The 25702-nt window shown below is 42.9% G+C and overlaps 2 protein-coding genes across 4 annotated transcripts in view; both read left to right on the plus strand.

Annotated features, from left to right (window-relative positions):
- The window catches only part of LOC111967337 (fibroblast growth factor receptor-like 1), a 182173-nt gene that overhangs the window by 82876 nt on the left and 73595 nt on the right, over positions 1 to 25702 (plus strand). The gene's annotated exons all lie outside the window — the stretch shown is intronic.
- LOC111967336 (stress-70 protein, mitochondrial) lies at positions 6571 to 25513 on the plus strand. 3 transcript variants are annotated; one of them, XM_070444713.1, is made up of 17 exons: positions 6571 to 6648; positions 16671 to 16729; positions 16862 to 16949; positions 17202 to 17383; positions 17502 to 17626; positions 17758 to 17831; positions 21282 to 21388; positions 21506 to 21668; positions 21783 to 21875; positions 22229 to 22438; positions 22522 to 22749; positions 22861 to 22965; positions 23073 to 23190; positions 23328 to 23422; positions 23563 to 23655; positions 23820 to 23960; positions 24158 to 25513. In XM_070444713.1, the coding sequence occupies exons 1-17, from the start codon at positions 6586 to 6588 to the stop codon at positions 24245 to 24247; spliced, it is 2034 nt and encodes a 677-aa protein (XP_070300814.1). In that variant the 5' UTR covers positions 6571 to 6585; the 3' UTR covers positions 24248 to 25513. The 3 variants fall into 3 exon arrangements, with proteins under 3 accessions (XP_070300814.1, XP_070300815.1, XP_023848045.1); XM_070444714.1 differs by lacking the exon at positions 6571 to 6648 and adding an exon at positions 14497 to 14526; XM_023992277.2 differs by lacking the exon at positions 6571 to 6648 and adding an exon at positions 15380 to 15710.

The following is a 25702-nucleotide window of genomic DNA, read 5'->3' on the forward strand; positions in this document are numbered from 1 at the left end:
TTACATGCTCCAAACCTCCCTAATGGAATAGTGCCACCTAGCGGGCACTTATAATGCTGTCCTCCAAGAGTTTCACTTTTGATCGCCAGTAGCCACATAATTACGCTGTTAAGTTTTTTTGTTGGAGAGCCTAGAAGAGCCCAGGAAGGTGGCATGAGAAGCTACCTAGGTATGAAGCCACATCAAACAACTCAAGTAGTCCAATGTCCAAAAACATCCAATGATTTCTTTGTTTATTACATTATTTGTATAATGTTGGTTTAGGATGAGATAGAAATTGTCTTCGTTTCTAACCACTAGAATTGAAAGATCAACACCAGAATGTAAAGGTCACCCAATGATATGGCTCTAATATTCTTCAGACAGATTTATCTGTGATGCACTTTGCCATACATAGACCTACATTCAGACCTAGGCTATAGTATCTAATTTACTGGTCATTTCACAATCAGGTCAATACAGGAACAGCAAACGCAGTAGTAGATATGTCTTCCAGGTGTTAATCGAATTATTAGCAATACAATTTCTAATTGATAAATAGTGAATAAAGAAATGATAAAGAAAATAATATAGAATCAAATGTTGTTATAGTTGATCAGTTGGGTGTAGAGCGGAGGTGTTGATAAATTCGAACACTTGTTTCAGCTGCTGCAGGAACATCTTTGGAGACACCACTGGTTCACAGTGGATGGCCAACTGAAAGCCCTTCAATGACAGAGAATAACACATACATCTGGTAAGATCTTTGTAATTGTGAGCAATGTTACAGTAATTTCATGGCTTTTCAGTTATCTCTGCCATGTCCAGAATGGCATTATAGTCTAAGAACAAATCTTTTTTTTTAACCCCTTTTTTCATGATATCCAGTTGGTAGTTACAGTCTTGTCCCAKTGCTGCAACTCCCGTACGGATACGGGAAGGAGCCATGCGTCCTCCGAAAACACGACCCTCTGCACTGCTTCTTGACACACTGCTCGCTTAACCCGGAAGCCAGCCACACCAATGTGTCAGAGGAAACAGTGTACAACTGGTGACCATGTCAGCATGCATGCACCCGGCCCGCCACAGGAGTTGCTAGAGCGCATTGGGACAGGGACATCCCGGCCGGCCAAACCCTCCCCTAACCGCTAGGCCAATTGTGTGTCGTCTCATGGGTCTCCCGGTCGCGGCCAGCTGCGACACAGCCCGGGGTCGAACCCGGATCTGTAGTGACGCCTCAAGCACTGCAGTGCTTTAGACCGGTGCGCCACTCGGGGGGTCCATCTAAGAACAATTCTGTACATTTTTAACAATTCTGTGTATGTTGAGGGGAAATAACTTACCTTGGACCAATGAATCCCTAATCTTTTCTTCAGTAGGCCTGCGATACGATGCACACTCTGCAGTGACTCCAGTCCCTGTTTGAAGTAGTCTGCTGTGCATGTTCCCTATTCAAAGTAACAGAAGAAAATGTACACATTGCATGACATCCCACTGGGCACAGACGTCAATTCGATGTCTATTCCACGTTGGTTCAACGTAATTTCATTGAAATTGTGTGGAAGCCATGTTGATTCAACCAGTGTGTGCCCAGTGGGATGCCTCTACTGTAACTCCAATTAACATTTTATGTTTCTCTTACCACTGATGTGATGGGGATTTGGAGACACTGGCATTTTAGATCCTACAGAGATAAGTAAATGTTAGAAAACACAGTTGACAGAATTGTTTAATACAACAATTGTACTGCAATACATACATCTAGGTCAACATTCCTTTAGCAGAGACCAATCCATCACATTAGGACTGAAAATACTGTGATATGTAGTGGCAGGTATCCTAGTGGTTAGATAGTTTGGCCAGTAACCAAAAGGTTGCTGGATCAAGCTGACAAGGTTGTTCCCCGGTAGGCTGTCATTGTAAATAAGAATTTGTTCTTAACTGACTTGCCTAGTTAAATAAAGGCTACATCTTTTTTACAAAAAATGTAAATGAGACAACACAACCAGGTTTTGCTAATTGAAATGAGAAACCAAAGGAAGTTAGTGCAGCCTGTGGTGGTAGGCTATATTGTATCTGTGTGTATTCTGATTGAGATAAGCAATGTCACAAGACAGATTAGAGATGCTCTAGCAGCTTTGCTTTTCAAAAAAAGATGTGTTTCATGAAGTGCACAGCGTACAGAAGAATCAGACTGGCATGTCTAGCACTGAGATTTGTTTAACCTAGAGTACATTGAAGTGAAGAATAGACTGAGACAATTATCCAAGATTGTTATGGACTCACCATTCCAGATGTGCTGCAGCCTTCAGGACAGTTCTGTGGTTCAGGRCACAAAGGTAACATTGATTACATTACATTCATCTCTAAAAGTTGTCTGGACTTAAACAATTGTTGAAAATGTTTTTGTGTAATAATAACTGTCTTACCTTAAGTGCTCCATCAATATAAGATTTTATATCTTTAGCATGCTCCAGAGATCTTCCTAGGCGTTGTACTGGAGATGAGGAGGCCAGGCTAATCATCATTGAGAGCAGCAGAAGTATTGTACCTTTATGTATTGCCATTTTTCTATTGATGAACCCAAGTAGACGACTGGTTCCTAATGACTTGGTTCTGGACCTGTGTGGCAGCATTTAAGAACCATTGTTGAAATTTCCAAGCTTTTGGGGAATCCCTGTTGCCAGTTTTCTCACTATAATTATTTGTCATACTATATTCTCCCACACAGGCAACTTTAGTTTGATGCCATGGCATGAGTCTGTGTGCCACTGTTAACCACATATCACTGAAATCATTTGTGTCATTTCCTTGGGTGATCTTCCACCTTTCTGGCAGGAACAGTCATTATTTACTACTTAGTAGTTTTATTATCTAAACTATTMATTAATTTGCATAAAGAGCCTTTGACAATCTTACAGACTTGTAAAAAAATCAGCACCCCATACATTTTGACATATCATTTTAAATGGGCAATCGGTGATTGAAACATACATTTTTTTACTTAAAACTTAATTACACTACACGATCAATTTGATGTTATTTTAATGGACAATAAATGTGCTTTTCTTTCAAAAACAAGAACATTTCTAAGTGACCCCAAACTTTCGAACGGTAGTGTATATAACAATATTAGTGATATATTAATGATATATTCTTGTGTATTATATTTTATTCCTCGTGTTACTATTTTATTTTTCTTTGTATTATTATTTGGGAAGGGCTCTTAAGCAAGCATTTCACGGTAAAGTCTACACAAGTTGTAGTCGGCGCATGTGACATATACAATTGGATTTGATTTTATATATACCCATTGATCCTTGAATATTGTTAGAATGTGTGCGTACTGGTAGCGAAGTCAGGTGCAGGAGAGCAGAGATTTGTGAACAGGCGCACACTTTATTTAGGCAAAAGTGCAAAACGCGCAAAACAGTCACAAGAATTATGTTTAACAATAAACATCTTCGTGAAAAATAACACGGAAAAAACAAGCCAGTCTGGCGCGTCAACAATACACACGTAACACAAACAATCTCACACAAAGACATGATGGGGAACAGAGGAATAAATACATGCAGATTGATTGGGGAATGAAAACCAGGTGTGCAGGGAACAAGACAAAACAAATGGATACATGAAAAAAGGAGCGGCGATGGCTAGAAAGCCGGTGACGTCGACCTCCGAACGCCGCCTGAACAAGGAGAGGAGCCGACTTCGGCGGAAGTCGTGACAAATATAATTTATACATGCCTCATGAGCTTAGTTCAACTGTAGCACCTCATCAGAACCCAAAAATATAAGCTTGTTTATTCCATTGTATAAAAAATTATAACTCTCAACAAACACAATATAGCCTCAAAACATGGTAAAAACTATATTTGTGATATCATTGATGGTCAATCCTTGAATCCATAGCTCTGTCTATGAATTTGAGAGTGGTTACATTTCTTCAATCCCATCCCTCAGCTATTTACTAAAACAGTGGTGGGGTAAACACTTGTATGAACTGCAGATTCCCCTTGAACAAAAAATGTCAACCTTTGGCTATAAACAGATGTTATCTTTTACTATACACTGATGCATGCTGATAGATGGTAAAATAGTTATCAATCAAACATTATTAACCATATCAAACACAACACTTGGCTTTCCCTGTGATGAGCCGTTTACAGAAAATGATGATGCCCACACCAGCAACGTGCTTTTCAAAAAAAGTCACTCTACCCATCAACCTGAATTACTGACATGCTARGAAAAAGCGAAGATAAGAATTTGGGTTGAAGAGGTTATTTTCTTTGAAAGCAATACCAACTGCTATGTCATTGTGCACAGACCCAATTTATTAAGGAACACTGTCGTTGAAATAACTCTAAAAGGAGTCAAAAAATAACAATTAATTTAAAAACATCATACCTGTTACAGTTATATCACAAATTGATATATTACACTGCATACAAGATGTTAATGGAATGGAATTGAACATACAGTAACATCAGTTAGTTTACTTCCTCAGCTCAGTCTAGTTTAACAAAACACTTTTATTAAACAATAGTGAGCCTTATTTTAGGTTAGACTATGGTGAGCTATATTCTTTAGATTAGACTATGGTGAGCTATATTCTTTAGATTAGACTATGGTGAGCTATATTCTTTAGATTAGACTATGGTGAGCTATATTCTTAAGCAAAGAGTTAATTTCCTTCAATTCTACACATTTTGCCATGAACGGAGACAAGATTTTGGCATTTTATAACTAATTTCATGCAATTCTACAAATTTTGCCCTGAGACGGAGAGAAAAAATTGCAGTTTTATAGCTAATTCCCTGMAGTTCTACACATTTTGCCAAAGGGTGGAAAGAAAATGTTGCTGTTTTTAATATGAGATATGAGCAAGCGTGACTAACAAAATCAATGGGGGCCAGCCGGACGATAATTCAACTATGATTAATACAAGTTCAGATAGCTGGCCGCTAGACTAACTTACCAATCTAAATAATGTTAGCTTAAATGGGCTAATTGAGTGACTATCAGTGACTGACATAAACGAGAAAAAAACTGCTGATGCACAACCAATATTTCGAAATTTTATTGAATTGATCAGCGGGCCTATGAAAGCGGCGTCTGCGGACCGCCAGTTGCCCATCCCTTCTATAGTGTAACATTTTATTTTACAAGATAGATCAAGTTGCCTGGATTCTAGGTCTAGTCCTGGAAATGTACCTCCATGAGGCACATAACACATAGCAGGGAATTGGTACTGGCTGAAGATCCAACATTGTTGACCATTATGACACAATATAGCAACTCCTCTACATCCTGTGTTGTGCTCTGTTGATGATGAAGGGGATCCAGAGTTGATATAGCTACTCCTCTACATCCTGTGTTGTGCTCTGTTGATGAAGGGGAGCCAGAGTTGATATAGCTACTCCTCTACATCCTGTGTTGTGCTCTGTTGATGATGAGGGGATCCAGAGTTTTCCTTTTAAAATGTGTGGTGCATGATGTCTGAGGGTTGAATGTTGATGTGCTGTAGATTAAAAATGGTCTCTTCATTCAAGGAACTCGCTCTTCAGGCTTCCTTCACTGTCTGAAAAGTTCAGCAGCTCCTCCAGCTCATCCCCTGTGTCATCTTCCTCCTCCTCTGCCTCCCGGGACATCTGGGGCTTCCCCTCACCTTTCCCTCCCAACTCCAGGTAGCCCTTGGCTGTGGGGTTAGGCCCTCCGCTCCGTATACCAGCCTCTGCCTTAGCCTTTGTGCCTTGCATCGAGGACGTGTGCTCCTCCCAGACTGGTGTCCCCCCTGGACTGCCGCCTCCTGGCCGTGTGCCTGCCTCTGCGCTGGGGGCTTCTGCGCTGGGGGCCAGTGACACCGCAGACTTGCTGGTACACAGCCCCATGAAGGTCTGCTTTTCTTGTGCAAGCTTACCCTCACTATTTCTCTCACACACTTCCTAGACTAGTGATGCACTGTGCGTTCTTGATGAGACTGGCTAAAACTGGACATTACTACTGGTGTCTGTGTTGCTTCCAAGAGAGGCAGAGGAGCACCCTATTCAGTATTTTCCATAACAGCCGTTTTGAACAGAAGCTTTTGTTCTTCGGGTTCAGCTGGGCTTCAGAGAGCCCTTGACTTAAGACTAGCATCAAGACAGCTTGCCAGGGAAGTCTGTTGGTCGCAGTTCACCTCAACTCTGAGCACACACCTAATCTAAATCATAGCATCTTTATACTTATCATGCAGTGTTATTCAGACTATTTGTAAATGCTATTTTGGACACAATTTCTCTAAAAAGCTTCCAAAGGTGTGCTATTAACATTTCATCCGTTTTAAATCAATATAWACATTGATAAAATTGAATAATAATTATTGATGTAGAATTTAATTCATTACAATTATATGGATTAGGAGTCAGGTATAGTTCACAGCTATTAATGTCTCATGGACAAACACATGTAACAATTACATGAGATTATAATTCTGGGTTTCCAAGATTACACAACTACAAATGAGCTGTTTCTCTACTCATAATTATGTTCATAAAGTGAATAATATACCTTTACCGTGTCATTTATTTTTCTCTGAAAGGAGAGAAGAGGCGCTTATCTATGACCACAGGTGATGTAACGCTCGTCGTTAGGTGGAAGAGAGGAGGACCAAAGAGCTGCGTGGTAAGTGTTCATGTCTTTTTAATAAGCAACACGGAACACTGGAACAAAACAATAAACGAAGAATAACGAACGAAACAGTACCGTGTGGCGAACAAACACTGACACGGCAACAAACACCCACAAACCAAAAGTGAAACCCAGGCTGCCTAAGTATGATKCTCAATCAGGGACAACRATTGACAGCTGCCTCTGATTGAKAATCATACCAGGCCGAACACAAAACCCCAACATAGAAAAACACACATAGACAGCCCACCCCAACTCACGCCCTGACCAACTAAATAAAGACAAAACAAAGGAAATAAAGGTCAGAACGTGACAGTACCCCCCAAAGGTGCGGACTCCGGCCGCAACACCTGAACCTATAGGGGAGGGTCTGGGTGGGCGTCTGTCCGCGGTGGCGGCTCTGGTGCGGGACGTGGACCCCACTTCACCATAGCTTTAGTGCGCCTCTTTGCCCGCCTCCGTGGCCTCTTTAAAGCGGCGACCCTCGCCACCAACCTTGGACTGGGGACCCTAGACATGGTCCCGAATGAACGGGGAATTCCGGCAGCGCCGGACAGGCAGGAGACTCCGGCAGCGCTGGAGTGAAGGACGCCTCCGGCAGCTCCAGAGTGAAGGGCGATTTTGGCATCGCCTGGCTGACTGAAGGCTCTGGCGGATCCTGGCTGGCTGGTGGCTCTGGCACTCCTGGCTGGCTGGCGGCTCTGGCAGCTCCTGGCTGGCTGACGGCTCTGGCAGCTCCTGGCTGCGGACGGCTCTGGCAGCTCCTGGCTGGCGGCGCTCTGGCAGCTCCTGTCTGGCGGGCGGCTCTGAAGGCTCAGGACAGACGGGCAGCTCAGACGGCGCTGGGCAGACGGGCAGTGCAGGCGGCGCTGGGCAGACGGGCAGCGCAGGGCAGACGGACAGCGCAGGTGGCGCTGGGCAGACAGCAGACTCTGGCCTCTGGAGACGCACAGGAGGCTTGGTGCGTGATGCCGGAACTGATGGTACCGGGCTGGAGATACGCACCACAGGGCGAGGTGCTGGAGGAGGAACAGGGCTCTGGAGACGCACAGGAAGCCTGGTGCGTGGTGTTGGCACTGGTGGTACTGGGCTGCGGCGAGGAGGTGGCGCCGGATATACCGGACGTGAAGGCGTACAGGAGCTCTTAAGCACCGAGCCTGCCCAACCTTACCTGGTTTAATGCTCCCCGTAGCCAGCCAGTGCGGCGAGGTGGAATAGCCCGCACTGGGCTGTGCTGGCGAACCGGGGACACCATGCGTAAGGCTGGTGCCATGTACACCGGCCGAGGAGACGTACTGGAGACCAGATACGTTGAGCCGGCTTCATGGCACCTGGCTCGATGCCCACTCTAGCCCGGCCGATACGTGGAGCTGGAATGTACCGCACCGGGCTAAGCACACGTACAGGAGACACCGTGCGCTTTTCCGCATAACACGGTGTCTGCCCGTACTCTCGCTCTCCACGGTAAGCACGGGGAGTTGGCGCAGGTCTCCTACCTGACTTCGCCACACTCCCCTTTAGCCACCCCCCAAGACATTTTTGGGGCTGACTCTCAGGCTTCCAGCCTCGCTTCCGTGCTGCCTCCTCACATCGCTGGCTCCTCTCTCCGGCTGCCTCTGCTCTCCTAGCTGCCTCCACCTGTTCCCATGGAGGCCATCCTTTCCAGCCAGGATCTCCTCCCATGTGTAGCAACCCTTGCCGTCCAAAACGTCTTCCCATGTCCATTCCTCCTTCTTGCGCTGCTCCTGCTGCCGCTGCCTGTTACCACGCTGCTTGGTCCTTGGTTGGTGGGTGTTTCTGTAACGCTCGTCGTTAGGTGGAAGAGAGGAGGACCAAAGAGCAGCGTGGTAAGTGTTCATGTCTTTAATAAGCAACACGGAACACTGGAACAAAACAATAAACGAAGAATAACGAACGAAACAGTACCGTGTGGCGAACAAACACTGACACGGCAACAAACACCCAAAACCAAAAGTGAAACCCAGGCTGCCTAAGTATGATGCTCAATCAGGGACAACGATTGACAGCTGCCTCTGATTGATAATCATACCAGAGCCGAACACAAACCCCAACATAGAAAAACACAACATAGACAGCCCACCCCAACTCACGCCTGACCAACTAAATAAAGACAAAACAAAGGAAATAAAGGTCAGAACGTGACAGGTGAGCCTCGTTTACCAAATCACTTTGTTGAATTAACACCCTGTTTCAATCCCTCATTATATGGGGGGAATCCTTTCTCAAATATTATCTAGTGGGAAAGCCAAATATCTTACTGTGAGTTCTGGATCATTTACTATACAGGATAGTTATGTACAGTTGAGGTCGGAAGTTAGGTTGGAGTCATTAAAACTTGTTTTTCAACCACTCCACAAATTTCTTGTTAACAAACTATAGTTTTGGGAAGTCAGTTAGGACATCTACTTTGTGCATGACACACGTAATTTTTCCTACAATTGTTTACAGACACATTATTTCACTTATAATTCACTGTTACACAATTCCAGTGGGTCAGAAGTTTACGTACACTAAATGGTAAATTGACAACATTTGAATCAATTGAAGGTGTACCTGTGGATGGTATTTCAAGGCCTACCTTCAAACTCAGTGCCTCTTTGCTTGACATCATGGGAAAATCAAAAGAAATCAGCAAAGACCTCAGAAAAAATTGTAGACCTCCACAAGTCTGGTCCAACGCCTGAAGGTACCATGTTCATCTGTACAAACAATAGTACGCAAGTATAAACACCATGGGACCACGCAGCCATCATACCGCTCAGGAAGAAGACGCGTTCTGTCTCCTAGAGATGAATGTACTTTGGCACAAAAAGTGCAAATCAATCCCAGAACAACAGCAAAGGACCTTGTGAAGATATTGGAGAAACAGGTACAAAGTATCTATATCCACAGGAAAACGAGTCCTATATTGACGTAACTTGAAAGGCTGCTCAGCAAGGAAGAAGCCACTGCTCCAAAACCGCCATAAAAATCCAGACTACGGTTTGCAACTGCACATGGGGACAAAGATCATACTTTTTGGAGAAACGTCCTCTGGTCTGATGAAACAAAAATAGAACTGTTTGGCCATAATGACCATCGTTATGTTTGGAGGAAAAAGGGGGAGGCTCTGCAAGCCGAAGAACACCCTTCCAATCGTGAAGGACGGGGGTGGCGTCATGTTGTGGGGGTGCTTTTGCTGCAGGAGGGACTGGTGCACTTCACAAAATAGATGACATCATGAGGAAGGGAAATTATGTGGATATATTGAAGCAACATCTCACGACATCAGTCAGGAAGTTAAAGCTTGGTCGCAAATGGGTCTTCCAAATGGGTATTGACCCCAAGCATACTTCCAAAGTTGTGGCAAAATGGCTTAAGGACAACAACGTCAAGGTATTGGAGTGGCCATCACAAAGCCCTGACTTCAATCCTATAGAAAATGTGTGGGCAGAACTGAAAAAGTGTGTGTGAGCAAGGAGGCCTACAAATCTGACTCAGTTACACCAGCTCTGTCAGGCGGAATGGGCCAAAATTCACCAACTTATTGTGGAAAGCTTGTGGAAGGCTACCCAAACATGTGACCCAAGTTAACAATTTAAAGGCAATGCTACCAAAGATAATTGAGTGTATGTGTAACCGATGTGAAATGGCTAGCTAGTTAGCGGTGGTGCGCGCTAATAGCGTTTCATTCGGTGACGTCACTCGCTTTGAGACCTTGAAGTAGTGGTTCCCCTTGCTCTCCAAGGGCCGTGGCTTTTGTGGAGCGATGGGTAACGATGCTTCGTGGGTGACTGTTGTTGATGTGTGCAGAGGGTCCCTGGTTCGCGCCTGGGGCGAGGGGACGGACTAAAGTTATACTGTTACATATGTAAACTTCTGACCCACTGGGAATGTGATGAAAGAAATAAAAGCTGAAATAAATCATTCGCTCTACTATTATTCTGACATTTCACATTCTTAAAATAAAGTGATGATCCAAACTGACCTAAGACAGGGAATTTTTACTAGGATTAAATGTCAGGAATCGTGAAAAACTGAGTATAAATGTATTTGGCTAAGGTGTATGTAAACTTCCGACTTCAACTGTAGTTAGCCTACATAACACCATCTCTTCAGGAAGCGTGTCCACACAACACACATCAGTCAATTCCCTAGCTCCCTAGAATAGGGTGGAATGTACCGCTAAACTAAACCACCGATACTGGGTGAGAGATTTTTTTAATCCACTTTGGGGCTAAGGTTAAGAATGGGGGTAGGCGATGGGAGTGTGATCCTAGATCTGTGGTTCGGGACAACTTAATTTGGTCTCACAGGTCTCATCGCATGCTGTTTGTGATTACAAAGTTTTGTCTGAGTTATAGCAGTCAGTGTGCAGGTTCCACCCTTTTCTCTGACGTTCTACATGGGCAATCAACATGCCTGTGAGACAATGGAACACTTTGGTGCAGTGTTTTTTGCCCTCATAGTATAAATGCTTAAAATCCTCAAATCTTTAAAAGGCAAAGGTCAAGTAATACAGTAGATGTTTTCCTCTGCACTAAGGACCCAATGCATTTAATCAGGAACAAGATTGAGAGAGACAAGTTATCTCCCATTGGATGTAGTGAATGGATGTGTAAGAAAGCAATTGTAGCCTATTTGACATGGAAGTGCAGACATCTTATATCCAGTCTCTTTGCTGTCACTGTCTCCTGTGAAGAGGCCAATCTCACATTTTATTGTTGTAGTTGGTGAGTGTGGCCAAAAGTAGACTGGTGCTGAAAGAGGACCACACAACAGGGGTGGCATTAAGTTTTGAAGAGGATCAACTGAATTTGAAGATTCCTGGTGTCTGTGAAGCCTGCCGTTTGGTGTGACGCAGACCCGGTGAAGAGTGTGGTGAAACAGAGAAGACACTGTCTGTCCTGTTGAGTTTTAATGCAGAGTCTTTACCCGACAAAGTCAAGTTAGGATATGCCAGTTATCCCGTGAGAGCTTTTGTCCCGAACCCATTAAGGCATTTTAAAGGTGCCAAGCTTATGGCCATGTTAAAACAGTGTGTAGGAGGGAGATTCCTAGATGTGAGAAGTGTGCAGAAGGGCATGGAACTGTAGGGGTACCCATGTTGCTGGGGATCAGAAGTGTCCGGTGAGAGAAAGGGTTAGGGTCAGAGTAGTACAGAAGGTGTCATATGCTGAGGCAGTGAAGAGAGTAGTAGAGGAGGATGGGTCCAGGGCGAGGGATCCTAAGAGTGCTACAGTGCTTTAGTAAGGTTGGCTTCTCAGCATTCATAGCCATGGTTATCAACTGTACCGCAGAAATGGAACGTAAATCACTGAAAATATATGTAGTGGCAGCTGCAGAGAAGAACTTAGGTGAGATTTTACTGCAGAAGAGTTAGAAGGTGTGTTAAACTCTAGTGTCCCGTCTTCCCAGGCTGCCAGTCTGGTATAGGACCAGACAGGGCCAAGTAGTGGAATGGAGTGGTGGGTGTTTTAATAGGTAAAGGGTTGGTGTGGCAATTTTTTCTTCAATTTTCCCTGTCCTTTTGCCCCTTTTAATATCACAAAGTGCAAGAACTTCAAACTTACATAAATGTTTAAATAATGTTTACATACTGCTTTACTCATCTCATGTGTATATACTGTTTTCTATGCCACTCCGACATTGCTCKACCTAATATTTATATATTTTTAAATTACATTATTTTACTTTCAGATTAGTGTGTATTGTTGTGAACTGTTAGATACTACTGCACTGTTGGAGCAAGGAACACAAGCATTTCGCTACACCCACAATAACGTCTGCTACATTTTTGAACATGACCAATCAAATTTGATTTCACCAATGCAGTAGGTGGCGGTATATTCACCTGTCAAATGGGTGCGATTCGCCAATACAAACAAGAAGAAAAGAACACCGCATGACGTGTGCACCATCTTGTGGCGTAGAAGTTGAACTACTGAAAAATTTCCWATTTTATTTTATTTTTATTTCACCTTTATTTAACCAGGTAGGCAAGTTGAGAACAAGTTCTCATTTACAATTGCGACCTGGCCAAGATAGAGCAAAGCAGTTAAACACATACAACAATACAGAGTTATACAGTAGAAAAATAAGTCTATATACAATGTGAGCAAATGAGGTGAGATAAGGGAGGTAAAGGCAAAAAAAGGCCATGGTGGCGAAGTAAATACAACATAGCAAGTAAAACACTGGAATGGTAGATTTGCAGTGGAAGAATGTGCAAAGTAGAGATAKAAATAATGGGGTGCAAAGGAGCAAAATAAATAAATACAGTAGGGGAAGAGGTAGTTGTTTGGGCTATGTACAGGTGCAGTAATCTGTGAGCTGCTCTGACAGCTGGTGCTTAAAGCTAGTGAGGGAGATAAGTATTTCCAGTTTCAGAGATTTTTGTAGTTCATTCCAGTCATTGGCAGCAGAGAACTGGAAGGAGAGGCGGCCAAAGGAAGAATTGGTTTTGGGGGTGACCAGARAGATATACCTGCTGGAGCGCGTGCTACAGGTGGGTGCTGCTATGGTGACCAGCGAGCTGAGATAAGGGGGGACTTTACCTAGCAGGGTCTTGTAGATGACCTGGAGCCAGTGGGTTTGGCGACGAGTATGAAGCGAGGGCCAGAGCGTACAGGTCGCAGTGGTGGGTAGTATATGGGGCTTTGGTGACAAAATGGATGGCACTGTGATAGACTGCCTCCAATTTATTGAGTAGGGTATTGAGTAGGGTATTGGAGGCTATTTTGTAAATGACATCGCCGAAAGTCGAGGATCGGTAGGATGGTCAGTTTTACAGTTCTACAAGGGTATGTTTGGCAGCATGAGTGAAGGATGCTTTGTTGCGAAATAGGAAGCCAATTCTAGATTTAACTTTGGATTGGAGATGTTTGATGTTGAGTCTGGAAGGAGAGTTTACAGACTAACCACATATTCTAAGTCGGAACCGTCCAGAGTAGTGATGTTGGACGGGCGGGCAAGTGCAGGCAGCGATCGGTTGAAGAGCATGCATTTAGTTTTACTTGTATTTAAGAGCAATTGGAGGCCACGGAGGGAGAGTTGTATGGCATTGAAGCTCGTCTGGAGGGCTGTTAACACAGTGTCCAAAGAAGGGCCAGAAGTATACAGAATGGTGTCGTCTGCGTAGAGGTGGATCAGAGACTCACCAGCAGCAAGAGCGACATCATCAATGTATACAGAGAAGAGAGTCGGTCCAAGAATTGAACCCTGTGGCACCCCCATAGAGACTGCCAGAGGCCCGGACAACATGCCCTCCGATTTGACACACTGAACTCTATCAGAGAAGTAGTTGGTGAACCAGGCGAGGCAATCATTTGAGAAACCAAGGCTATCAAGTCTGCCGATGAGGATGTGGTGATTGACAGAGTCGAAAGCCTTGGCCAGGTCAATGAATACGGCTGCACAGTATTGTTTCTTATTGATGGCGGTTAGGATATCGTTTAGGACCTTGAGCGTGGCTGAGGTGCACCCATGACCAGCTCTGAAACCAGATTGCATAGCGGAGAAGGTATGGTGGGATTCGAAATGGTCGGTAATCTGTTTGTTGACTTGGCTTTCGAAGACCTTAGAAAGGCAGGGTGGGATAGATATAGGTCTGTAGCAGTTTGGGTCAAGAGTGTCCCCCCCTTTGAAGAGGGGGATGACCGCAGCTGCTTTCCAATCTTTGGGAATCTCAGACGACACGAAAGAGAGGTTGAACAGGCTAGTAATAGGGGTTGCAACAATTTCGGCAGATAATTTTAGAAAGAAAGGGTCCAGATTGTCTAGCCCGGCTGATTTATAGGGGTCCAGATTTTGCARCTCTTTCAGAACATCAGCTGACTGGATTTGGGAGAAGGAGAAATGGGGAAGGCTTGGGCGAGTTGCTGTGGGGRGTGCAGTGSTGTTGACCGGGGTAGGGGTAGCCAGGTGGAAAGCATGGCCAGCCRTAKAWAWWTKYTTATTGAAATTCTYAATTATAGTGGATTTATCRGTGGTGACAGWGTTTCCTRYCCTCAGTGCAGTGGACAGCTGGGAGGAGGTGTTCTTATTCTCCATGGACTTTACAGTGTCCCAGAACTTTTTTGAGTTTGTGTTGCAGGAAGCAAATTTCTGCTTGAAAAAGCTAGCCTTGGCTTTTCTAACATTTCTAACAATGACGCTTTCTTGTAAGGGTTTTACATCTCTGGTATCCGTTGGGTTTTTTGTTGCCAGTTGTGCCCACATCAGAGAGGGGGTAATAAATAGCCAGCTCTTCATTAATGCATGTTGATAAGCTGTGTTGTAAATGGTGACACACATGAGAGTGTAAGGTAAAGTCCAATAGAGTCAAACAGAGTAGTAATATGCAGAAATACAAAATGTCGGCTGATCCCTTGATATGGTCATGCACTTTCATAGACGTTCAAAATGTAGTTACTTTATCCAAATGTGGTGATGTTTCATCAGACCAGACACCGGTATTACTGATGTAATTCTCGTGAAATTGTTCACCCCTTTTTCAAAATGACCTTCATTAAGCCCCATGGTGTGTGATGGCCGCGTCTGATCATGATTATGTTTTAGCAGAATGTATCATATAAAATAATCATACTGCACACTAAACATACATTCCTGGTGTTCTGTGAGTATCTCGTCTGTGATAATTAAATATAATACATGGGGAAAGTATTTTTATTTCAAGAAAAATCATTTGACTCAGGCAATCTTTAGGCTACTAAAAAGGGTCAGTTTCACAATGCACAGAGCGACCCATGTGTTGGATAATTCGAGATCGTAGTTTCAAGTCAACTGCGTTGCTGAATGAAGAGCAGTCGTGCTATACCGGGTCTGACAGGAGAAAGACAGTCCTCGTTTTATCTTGGGAATTGTATATTTCTTGATAAGTAAGATATACAGACAGCGGGGTTAATTTAAATTCAATATAAAGTCAACAACTTGGATTTTCATTGGGGCTCCATTTTAAAGCCAGAATTGTCAAAATGTTGAGTGTTGCAAGAACAGCTTCAAGGTCTCTCCCCTCTCCAAACTGCTCAAGAAGTGTGTCTTCCTTGATAAAGAAGGTAAATCAGCCACAATTGTTACACAATTGACAAATAATGTTAGTTTAAATGTTTCCAAGAGGTGTAATTGGACATGAAGGATAACTTATTCAAGCAGTAATGGCTAGTTATAGCTAACAACGTTAGCTAACGTTAAATGTCGGAGCTAAAGTAGCTAGTTAACATCGTTTGCTACTAGCTGAGTACCATCCGATGGATAAAGCTGCCATCCCGAAAAAAGACTAGTTAACAATAGTCATGTCGGATAACTAACTGTTAGCTAGCTTATTCTCTGACTATCATAATGGAAGGCTCCCATCAAGAAGAAGAGCTAGCCAGCTAATGTTAGCCTGGCAAGGCGTGACTAGTTGTACTGTTAGTTAACTAGCTAATTTACAGTAGCCAGCTTGCTAACTTTTCGCCAAGCCGGAGTTAGCCAGTATGTTTTCTTTAACTAAATAATGTGTTCTTCGTCTGAATAGACATACCAAGTAATGTACATTAGCGACCATAGTGGGAACTTACTAAGGGACAAGTAATGGCTAGCTAGCTAACGTTACCCGCTTGAAGTGATGGAATTGCAAGTTAATTAAATGTTTAGGTCTTGTTATAAAGGGGGGCGTCATTAATTGTCTCACGTGAAAATAACATCTGTGACCTTCACTGTGGTGTCCCRGGGCGTGATGTTCAAATGTCATAAACCAACATCATTTTAGACAAGCTATGTAGCTATTTCATTCTTAACTGCCTTCATGTTGCTGGACCCCAGGAAGGGGCAGCAGCTAATGGGGATCCTTAATAAATACTATTACTTTCATAGACACTGTTTTAGACCACATTAGGATTATTGTGTATCCATGCCCTGTGTTAATTTAAAATATACCAGTTTGTTTTCATTTATTGGTTGAAAGTTTATTGGTTGGGACAGATTTCACTAATAAGTAGTCATGATATGGTAGCTAACCAATATTTTCCCCATAGGCTTGCTGGAATGGATTTCAGCAAGATACTCTCAGGTCTGTGGCCAGACGTGACTATTCGTGAGTATTCTTTACTGAAGTTTCTAACTATTTTCCCAAGTAAACTAATTAATATGTAAATGCATTGATCAATATAGCATCCAAGAACATCTCTGATCATTTGTGCTTACCTTGATTTACTTTGTTTTCCAGATCAGAGGCAATCAAAGGATCAGTGATTGGGATTGATCTGGGTACTACAAACTCCTGTGTGGCTGTTATGGAGGGCAAACAAGCAAAGGTCAGTTTATGTTTTGAGATGGCAGTGTTGGCATGTTATCACATTTATTTATAAAGCCCTTATACTGAGTGCTTATACAGAAACCCTGCCTAAAACCCCAAAGAGCAAGCAATGCAGATGTAGAAGCACAGGTTATCATTTCATCAGGGATTTAATTACGAATGTTTGACCTGTGTGATGAAGAGAACGTCTTTGAAATCATCTTTTGATAGTTGTTTTTCTAGACTGTTACTGACTTGTTTGTTGTGACAGGTACTGGAGAATGCAGAGGGAGCAAGGACAACACCTTCAGTGATCGCCTTCACAGCTGATGGCGAGAGACTTGTTGGGATGCCAGCCAAAAGACAGGCAGTCACCAACCCTAACAACACCCTCTATGCCACCAAGCGTCTCATTGGTCGTCGTTACGACGACGCAGAGGTTCAGAAGGACCTGTGAGTGTTTACTATATATCTCTTATATACCTTACTAGCCATTGTAAGGCATCATTAGTTGGAAATTATTTTGAGGTGTAGATAAATTCATGACAGCGTTCTCTTTGTGGCTTCACAGGAAGAACGTGCCCTACAAGATTGTACGTGCTTCCAATGGTGATGCCTGGGTCGAGGCCCATGGAAAGCTCTACTCCCCCAGCCAGGCTGGTGCCTTCGTGCTGATGAAGATGAAGGAGACAGCAGGTAATCTACCTATCAATCAGTCTTCATTACCACAATAGGGAAAACTAGCATGCCAATTCTCTGTTATCAACTACCCCTATCTGTGTGCTAAAAAAAAGCATGCACTCATTGTAACATTGTCCTGGTTTTAGAGAACTACATGGGTCACAATGTGAAGAATGCAGTGGTCACCGTGCCAGCCTACTTCAATGACTCCCAGAGACAGGTATCAGCCTTACTTTATTTCTTCAACTTTGTCTGCTTAATCATTCATTACTGGCAAACACTGGTGACCGAAAGTCACTTTGTCACTAGCTATGCCTTTGCCATTGACTCACAGAATAATGCTCTATCAAGCCTCTCAACTTTGATCAGTGTATTTGTGTCTGGCTGCATTTACACAGGCAGCCCGATTCAGATTTTTTTTTCTTCACACATTGGGCTTTTTTTTTTAAGAGGTCGACCGATTTTAATTAGGGCCGATTTCAAGTTTTCTTAACAATTGGTAATCTGCATTTTTGGACGCTGATTATATTGCAATCCACGAGGAGACTGGACCGGATTTGACCATATTAATGACCTAWGGCTCGTATTTGTGTGTTTATTATATTATAATTAAGTCTATGATTTGATATTTGATAGAGCAGTCTGACTGAGCGGTAGTAGGCAGCAGCAGGCTCGTAAGCATTCATTCAAACCGCACTTTCCTCCGTTTGCCAGCAGCTTTTCGTAATGCTTCAAGCACAGCGCTGTTTAGGACTTCAAGCCTATCAACTCCCGAGATTAGGCTGGCAACACTATAGTGCCTATAAGAACATCCAATAGTCAAAGGTATATGAAATGCAAATGGTATAGAGAGAAATAGTCCTATAATTCCTATAATAACTACAACCTAAAACTTCTTACCTGGGAATATTGAAGACTCATGTTAAAAGGAACCACCAGCTTTCATATGTTCTGAGAAAGGAACTTAACCTCTCCGGGATAGGTGGGATGATTGCGTCCCACTTGGCCAAARGCCAGGGAAAATGCAGAGCGCCAAATTCAAATAAAATGATATAAAAATCAAACTGTCATTAAATCACACATGTAAGATACCAAATTAAAGCTACACTCGTTGTGAATCCAGCCAACATGTCAGATTTCAAAAAGGCTTTTCGGCTAAAGCATAAGATGCTATTATCTGATGATAGCACAACAGTAAACAAAGGGATTGTAGCATATTTCAACCCTGCAGGCGCAACACAAAACGCAGAAATAAAATATAATTCATGCCTTCCTTTGACGAGCTTCTGTTGTTGGCACTCTAATATGTCCCATAAACATTTTAATGGTCCTTTTGTTCAATTAATTCCGTCCATATATATCCAAAATGTCTATTTATTTGGCGCGTTTGATCCAGAAAAACACMGCTTCCAAATTGCTCAAACGTGACTACAAAATATCYCAAAGGTTACCTGTAAACTTTGCCAAAACATTTCAAACTACTTTTGTAATACACCTTTGGGTATTTTTTAACGTTAATAATCGATAAAATTGAAGACGGGATGATCTGTGTTCAATACAGGATTAAAACCAATTATAGCCAGYGTTCTGCTCACGCGCTTCTATCTAACAGGACACTTAATGTGACTCTCATTCAAGATGGCCGTACTTCTTCATTACACAAAGGAATAACCTCAACCAATTTCTCAAGACTGTTGACATCCAGTGGAAGCGGTAGGAACTGCAAGCAGGTCGATTAGAAATCTGGTTTCCCAATGAAAACCCATTGAAAAGAGAGTGACCTCAACAACAAAAAGATCTGAATGGTTTGTCCTCGGGGTTTCGCCTGCTAAGTTCTGTTATACTCGCAGACATGATTCAAACTGTTTTAGAAACTTCAGAGTGTTTTCTATCCAAATCTACTAACAATATGCATACCTTGTCTTCTGGGGATGAGTAGCTGGCAGTTGAATTTGGGTATGCTTTTCATCCAAACGTGAAAATGCTGCCCCCTATCCTAGAGAAGTTAAACGTTGGCTTTTTTACATGGCACATATTGCACTTTTACTTTCTTCCAACTGGTTTTTGCATTATTTAAACCAATTGAACATGTTTCATTATTTATTTGAGGCTAAATTGGTTTTATTTTTTATGTATTATATTAAGTTCAAATAAGTGTTCATTCAGTATTGCTGTAATTGTCATTATTACAAATATATATACAAATTGGCCGATTAATCGGTATCGGCTTTTTTCGGTCCTACAATAATCGGCATCGGTGTTGAAAAATCATAATCATTTTCAGTCGACCTCTAATTTTAATCAATCGGATCAGCTCTGAAAAAGATCTTTAACTCCCAGATTAGAAACATTTCTTGTGATATTGTGTASAAAGACATGACTCTACAATTTCAATTACTAAAATGTCTTATTTTTTTATTTAACCTATTTTGACAGGAAAGACCTATTGAGACCTCGGTCTCTCTTCCAAATGCACCATGTATAATACAATATAAAATACATATTAAACACTATATACAGACCCAGTCAAAAGTTGACACACCTACTCATTCAAGGGTTTTTCTTTATTTTTAYGATTTTCTACATGGTAGAATAATAGTGAAGATGTCAAAACTATGAAATAACACATATGGAATMATGTAGTAACGAAAAAAGTGTTAAACAAATCAAAATATTAATGCGATTCTTCAAAGTTGCCACCCTTTGCCTTGATGACAGCTTTGCTTACAATGTCTCAACCAGCTTCATGAGGAATACTTTTCCAACAGTCTTGAATGAGTTCCCACATATGCTGAGCACTTGTTGGCTGCTTTTCCTTCACTCTGCAGTCCAACTCATCCCAAACCATCTCAACTGGGTTGAGGTTGGGTGATGGTGAAGGCCAGGTCAACTGATGCAGCACTCATCACTCTCCTTGGTCAAATAGCCCTTACGCAGCCTTAGATGTGTTGGGTCATTGTCCTGTTGAAAAACAAATGATAGTCCCACTAAGCACAAACCAGATGGCATGGCGTATTGCTGCAGAATGCTGTGGTAGCCATGCTGGTTAAGTGTGGCTTGAATTCTAAATAAATCACCAGGAAAGCACCATCACACCACCACCTCCATGCTTCACGGTGGGAGCCCCACATGCAGAGATCATCTGTTCACCTACTCTGCGTCTCAGAAAGACACAGTGGTTGGAACCAAAGATCTCACATTTGGACTCATCAGACCAAAGGACCATCATATTTGGACCAGAATGCAACCACATCTGTATGTAATGACAATATCCTCATGTCTCCGCCCTAACAATGGGAGCCGTTGTCCCAAAGGCATGAAGGCAGGCGACAAGCTTAGGTCCAAAATAAGCCCATAGAAACGCAGTTGGCTTATTTTGGCAAGAGTGAAACTTCTCGCTTCGCCTCTTCCTCTCTGCTGTGCTTCCCTGCCATCGTTCGCTTTGTGATTGACAGGCGCCTGCCCTATCAATAGATCGCTAGAAGATGCATATGTTCATTCTAGCGGGAGGGGGCCCGACGGACTAACGAATTGAAACTTTAAATAAAAGTAACCTAAATAATATGAAGTGGAAAATGTAGCAGGCTGAAAATGAGTCTAACCGGCTGAATAGGCGACAGCCGGCACTAATGAAAAACGTTGTGTAATGAGTAGGTAATTTTGTTTACAGGCCACAAAGGATGCTGGTCAGATTGCTGGGCTGAACGTGCTGCGAGTCATCAATGAGCCCACTGCTGCTGCTCTGGCCTACGGTCTGGACAAGACTCAGGACAGAATGTAAGTATAACAACCCTACAAACTGCTGGAAAACTTCTACGATACCTAAGCAATGACCGTGACCTTATTTTTATCCATGCTTTTAGCTCATGTTTCACACCTGTCCCTGACTTGCAGCATTGCAGTCTATGACCTGGGAGGTGGCACCTTTGACATCTCTGTCCTTGAGATCCAGAAGGGCGTGTTTGAGGTGAAGTCCACAAACGGAGACACCTTTTTGGGTGGAGAGGACTTTGACCAGCACCTACTGACCCACATTGTGAAGGAGTTCAAGAGGGAGGTGAGAAGGGGGAAGTATCTTGGAAAAAKAACTATGTGATACCTTTATCTGACCAAGCACATCTGCCACATTCAAGCCAGCCATTTYTATCAAACCTTTGGTTTCTCCTTCCAGTCTGGAGTTGACCTGACCAAAGACAGCATGGCTCTGCAGAGAGTAAGGGAGGCAGCCGAGAAAGCCAAATGTGAACTGTCATCATCCCTGCAGGTGAGTTTCATCCCACAKACATTTATTTCATTGCCTAATTGGCAAGCCAATAATAAGAACAAACAAGATCTTGGTCAACAGAAATTACTTGCTTGTATTTTATACAGTCCCTTGACCCTCATGGTTTGTGTTGTAAGATCTGTAACCCCTAGCTGTACCCTCACACTGGGGCAGCTCTAGTRGAAGGGCTAACAAACATCAAATTCCACTGCATCACTCCTCTGAGCTAGGCTGTCCATCATCCAAATGTAAGATAGTTCAAGTATGGATGATGCAATATGTAAAACCTGTATATGTTACCTCCCTCTCAATCTTGATGTAAAAAATGTTTACGGAGATGTTTTCTCCCACAGACCGATATCAATCTGCCCTACCTGACCATGGATGCCTCTGGCCCCAAGCACTTGAACATGAAGATGACCCGCTCMCAGTTTGAGGGCATTGTGTCTGACCTGATCCGCAGGACAGTGGCCCCCTGCCAGAAGGCCATGCAGGATGCTGAGGTCTCCAAGGGKGACATCGGAGAGGTGCTGCTGGTCGGTGGCATGTCCCGTATGCCCAAGGTGAGCAGATCTCCCAGCGTCTATCCCACCTCATCATCATGCTCTGCCCCTCTCTGACCCTCCATTCTACGGTCTCCTCTCAGGTCCAGCAGACAGTCCAAGACCTGTTTGGCCGTGCTCCCAGCAAGTCAGTCAACCCAGATGAGGCTGTGGCCATTGGAGCTGCCATCCAGGGAGGCGTGCTGGCTGGAGATGTTACTGATGTGCTCCTTCTGGATGTCACACCACTGTCTCTCGGTATCGAGACCCTCGGAGGGGTGTTCACCAAACTCATCAACAGGAACACAACCATTCCCACCAAGAAGGGCCAGGTGCGGGACAAAAATCAAAATTTCTTCTGTCTGGTGAAACMTAAATGAATTGTATATACTTCATTGTCTTACCTCATCAGTGGTACTGATGCATTCCTCCTCCTCGTTCAGGTGTTCTCAACAGCAGCTGATGGTCAGTCCCAGGTGGAGATCAAGGTKTGCCAAGGGGAGAGGGAGATGGCAGCAGACAACAAGATCCTGGGACAGTTCACTCTGGTAAGTGTCCTGGCTGATTCATACTAACTACATTTTAAATAGGATATCTTTAAAGTCTCTGGTGTATCTGATGTAAACAATGTCTTACTGATGTTTCGCTCATGCAGGTTGGAATCCCCCCTGCCCCACGTGGAGTACCCCAGATTGAGGTCTGCTTCGACATTGAYGCCAATGGAATTGTCCACGTCTCTGCCAAAGACAAGGGCACAGGCCGCGAACAGCAGAGTAAGATCATAGCCAATATCATAGCCAAGATCATAGCAAGATCATCAAACAACCTGCCCTTGAAATTGATGCTTTCTGTTAGTAGGATTTAAGGAATGTATTTTTACTTTACACTGCTTCTCCTTCACTTCTCCCAGTTGTTATCCAGTCCTCTGGTGGCCTCAGCAAGGACGACATTGAAAACATGGTTAAGAACGCAGAGAAGTACGCTGAGGAGGACCGGAGGCGAAAGGTAGGTTTRACATTCTCTTATCATCAGCTGTCCGTTTAACTTTTATCAGTTACATCCCCAGCTGGAGTTGGGCTGTTTTTTGAATAAGGTGTGACTGAATGCTGACAGTTGTCCTTGGTGTCCTGTTTGTTTTTGCCCAGGACCGTGTTGAGGCTGTTAACCAGGCCGAGGGCATCGTCCATGACACTGAATCCAAGATGGAGGAGTTCAAGGATCAGCTCCCTGCTGATGAGGTATGTGGGACATTTTATTATAATAATACGTAGGATTTTTAAAGCTTTTTTCAAAAACCCAAGGACACTGAACAGCAAAATGTACATAACTATGCCTCTGAAACATCCCAAATATCAGGAAATTCCAGTAGTCCTAGTATTTGAGTTTCTTCCCCATCTTTCAGTGCAACAAACTGAAGGAAGAGATTGCCAAAGTGAGAGACTTGCTGTCACGGAAGGATGAAGAGACTGGCGAAAACATCAAACAGGCTGCCACCACCCTTCAGCAGGCATCACTCAAACTCTTCGAAATGGCTTACAAGAAGGTAATTATTTCAGCACCCCAACATTGTCCAGTAGTTTTTTTTTCTTCACTTGCATTTGTAAAGGATTGTGGCCAGCCTGGAAGAAGCCTGGATTGGTTGCTTAGCTTGTCAATCAAGAGCCAAACATTCTTTCGCAATGGGTCAATTGATATATTGCTGTTATATTTATTAACCAGCTGTTCTCCATTTGGTCTCAGATGGCATCAGAGAGGGAAGGTAGCAACGGCGGCTCTGGATCGTCATCGTCAGAAGGTGGAGCTGGAGAGAAGAAGGAAGGCCAGCAGTAAAACCTTTGCACTTGTGGTTGTCTGGAGACATGGACTGATGGGCTTGGGAGTGTAGACCTGTTGTCCTGAGTGGCGGCTATTGTATTCTAGTCATTCTCACATACTGTGTTTTTGCAGTAAAAAGTATACGGTATATGTCATTGAGTACATTTACATGCACAGTAATAATTTGATATTAAACAGATTATGGCAGTAGGCAKATAATGCAATAAGCAGAGTGAGGTGTTTACATGACTCATAATCGGCGTAAGGTCAAAATTGAAGTAAGCATACGCTGATTAAAACACCAGGACATGTAAACATTTGTAATCGGCGAAGTGAGAGTTCGGAAACAACTGAATGTATGCGTCTTAGAATTTGTTTTCACATACAAGCTATATGTCCGAATTCGGAATCAAATATGCGGTGGTAGAATATTTTGATTGGCGATTTTCTGCATTTTTCAGTGTGCCATCGGGTAGCCTGATTTCATGTGTCCATGTAAATGTGATTATTCTTCTTGCAAAGCTTGTAAATGTTTAAATTGAACTATTATATTAATCTGACTATCCAGAATAATCTCATTAGTGTGTGCATGTAACCATACTCAGTGTATGTTCCTCCACCCCTTTGTAATTTAATTGTGAATGACTATATATCCTGTCCATTTTAAGAAACATTATTTGCATCTGTTGTGAATTAGTGAACTGTTTATAGCAATTGTGTTAGTCCGACTGTGACGCCATTTTGGGTTTCATTTTCCCATGTAGCTCTGCTTGTCTGGACAACAGTGGAAATGCAATAGAAGAAGCTTGGCTTTTCTCTAGCTCCATCCTGTTTTTGTTTATCTGGTATATCTGCTCTATGAAAACAGTTGGCATATGTACAGTGATATGAGTAAAGTCATGCGTGTGTGTGGTTAAAGATGTATAATACGACAATACAACTGCAGGGTTTTATTTCTATTCTTAGATATTTTGAATCTTTAATATTTGTTATTCCATTCAGTACAGAGGAGCACTCATTCTTCTTGACTTTGTCATGGGTATAAGCTGAGAGAATGATTAGAAGCTACCATGCATACAAATAGATTTGGTTTTGCCATAACTATTGTATGATGTTTGAGCTGCTGCCTATCTGACAGATATAGTTGGCAGCAGTAGTCTGTGAAAAGGAGAAAATAACCAGTCTGGTATGAGGAGGATTTGTTGTCAAATTTGAGATTGGTTTGATATTTGGGTTCTCAATTACTGTTGCTAACTTTCCTAATAAAATTCTACATTTCAACAGTGGTTTTGGACATGAGGAATTGGCAATACATTGTACATTTGCTGGGACTGAGGCAGGTGATGTGGAGTCAAGCCAAATGTATTTGTCACAGCCATTAACCAGGTTTCCATCCACCCTTTTTATGCGGATAAAAAATGTTTCCACCGACATTTTTCGGTAAACTTTACAAATGTCGACAAAACAAAA

Source organism: Salvelinus sp. IW2-2015, linkage group LG8 (genome assembly GCF_002910315.2).
Source record: "Salvelinus sp. IW2-2015 linkage group LG8, ASM291031v2, whole genome shotgun sequence".
Lineage (NCBI taxonomy): Eukaryota > Metazoa > Chordata > Actinopteri > Salmoniformes > Salmonidae > Salvelinus > Salvelinus sp. IW2-2015.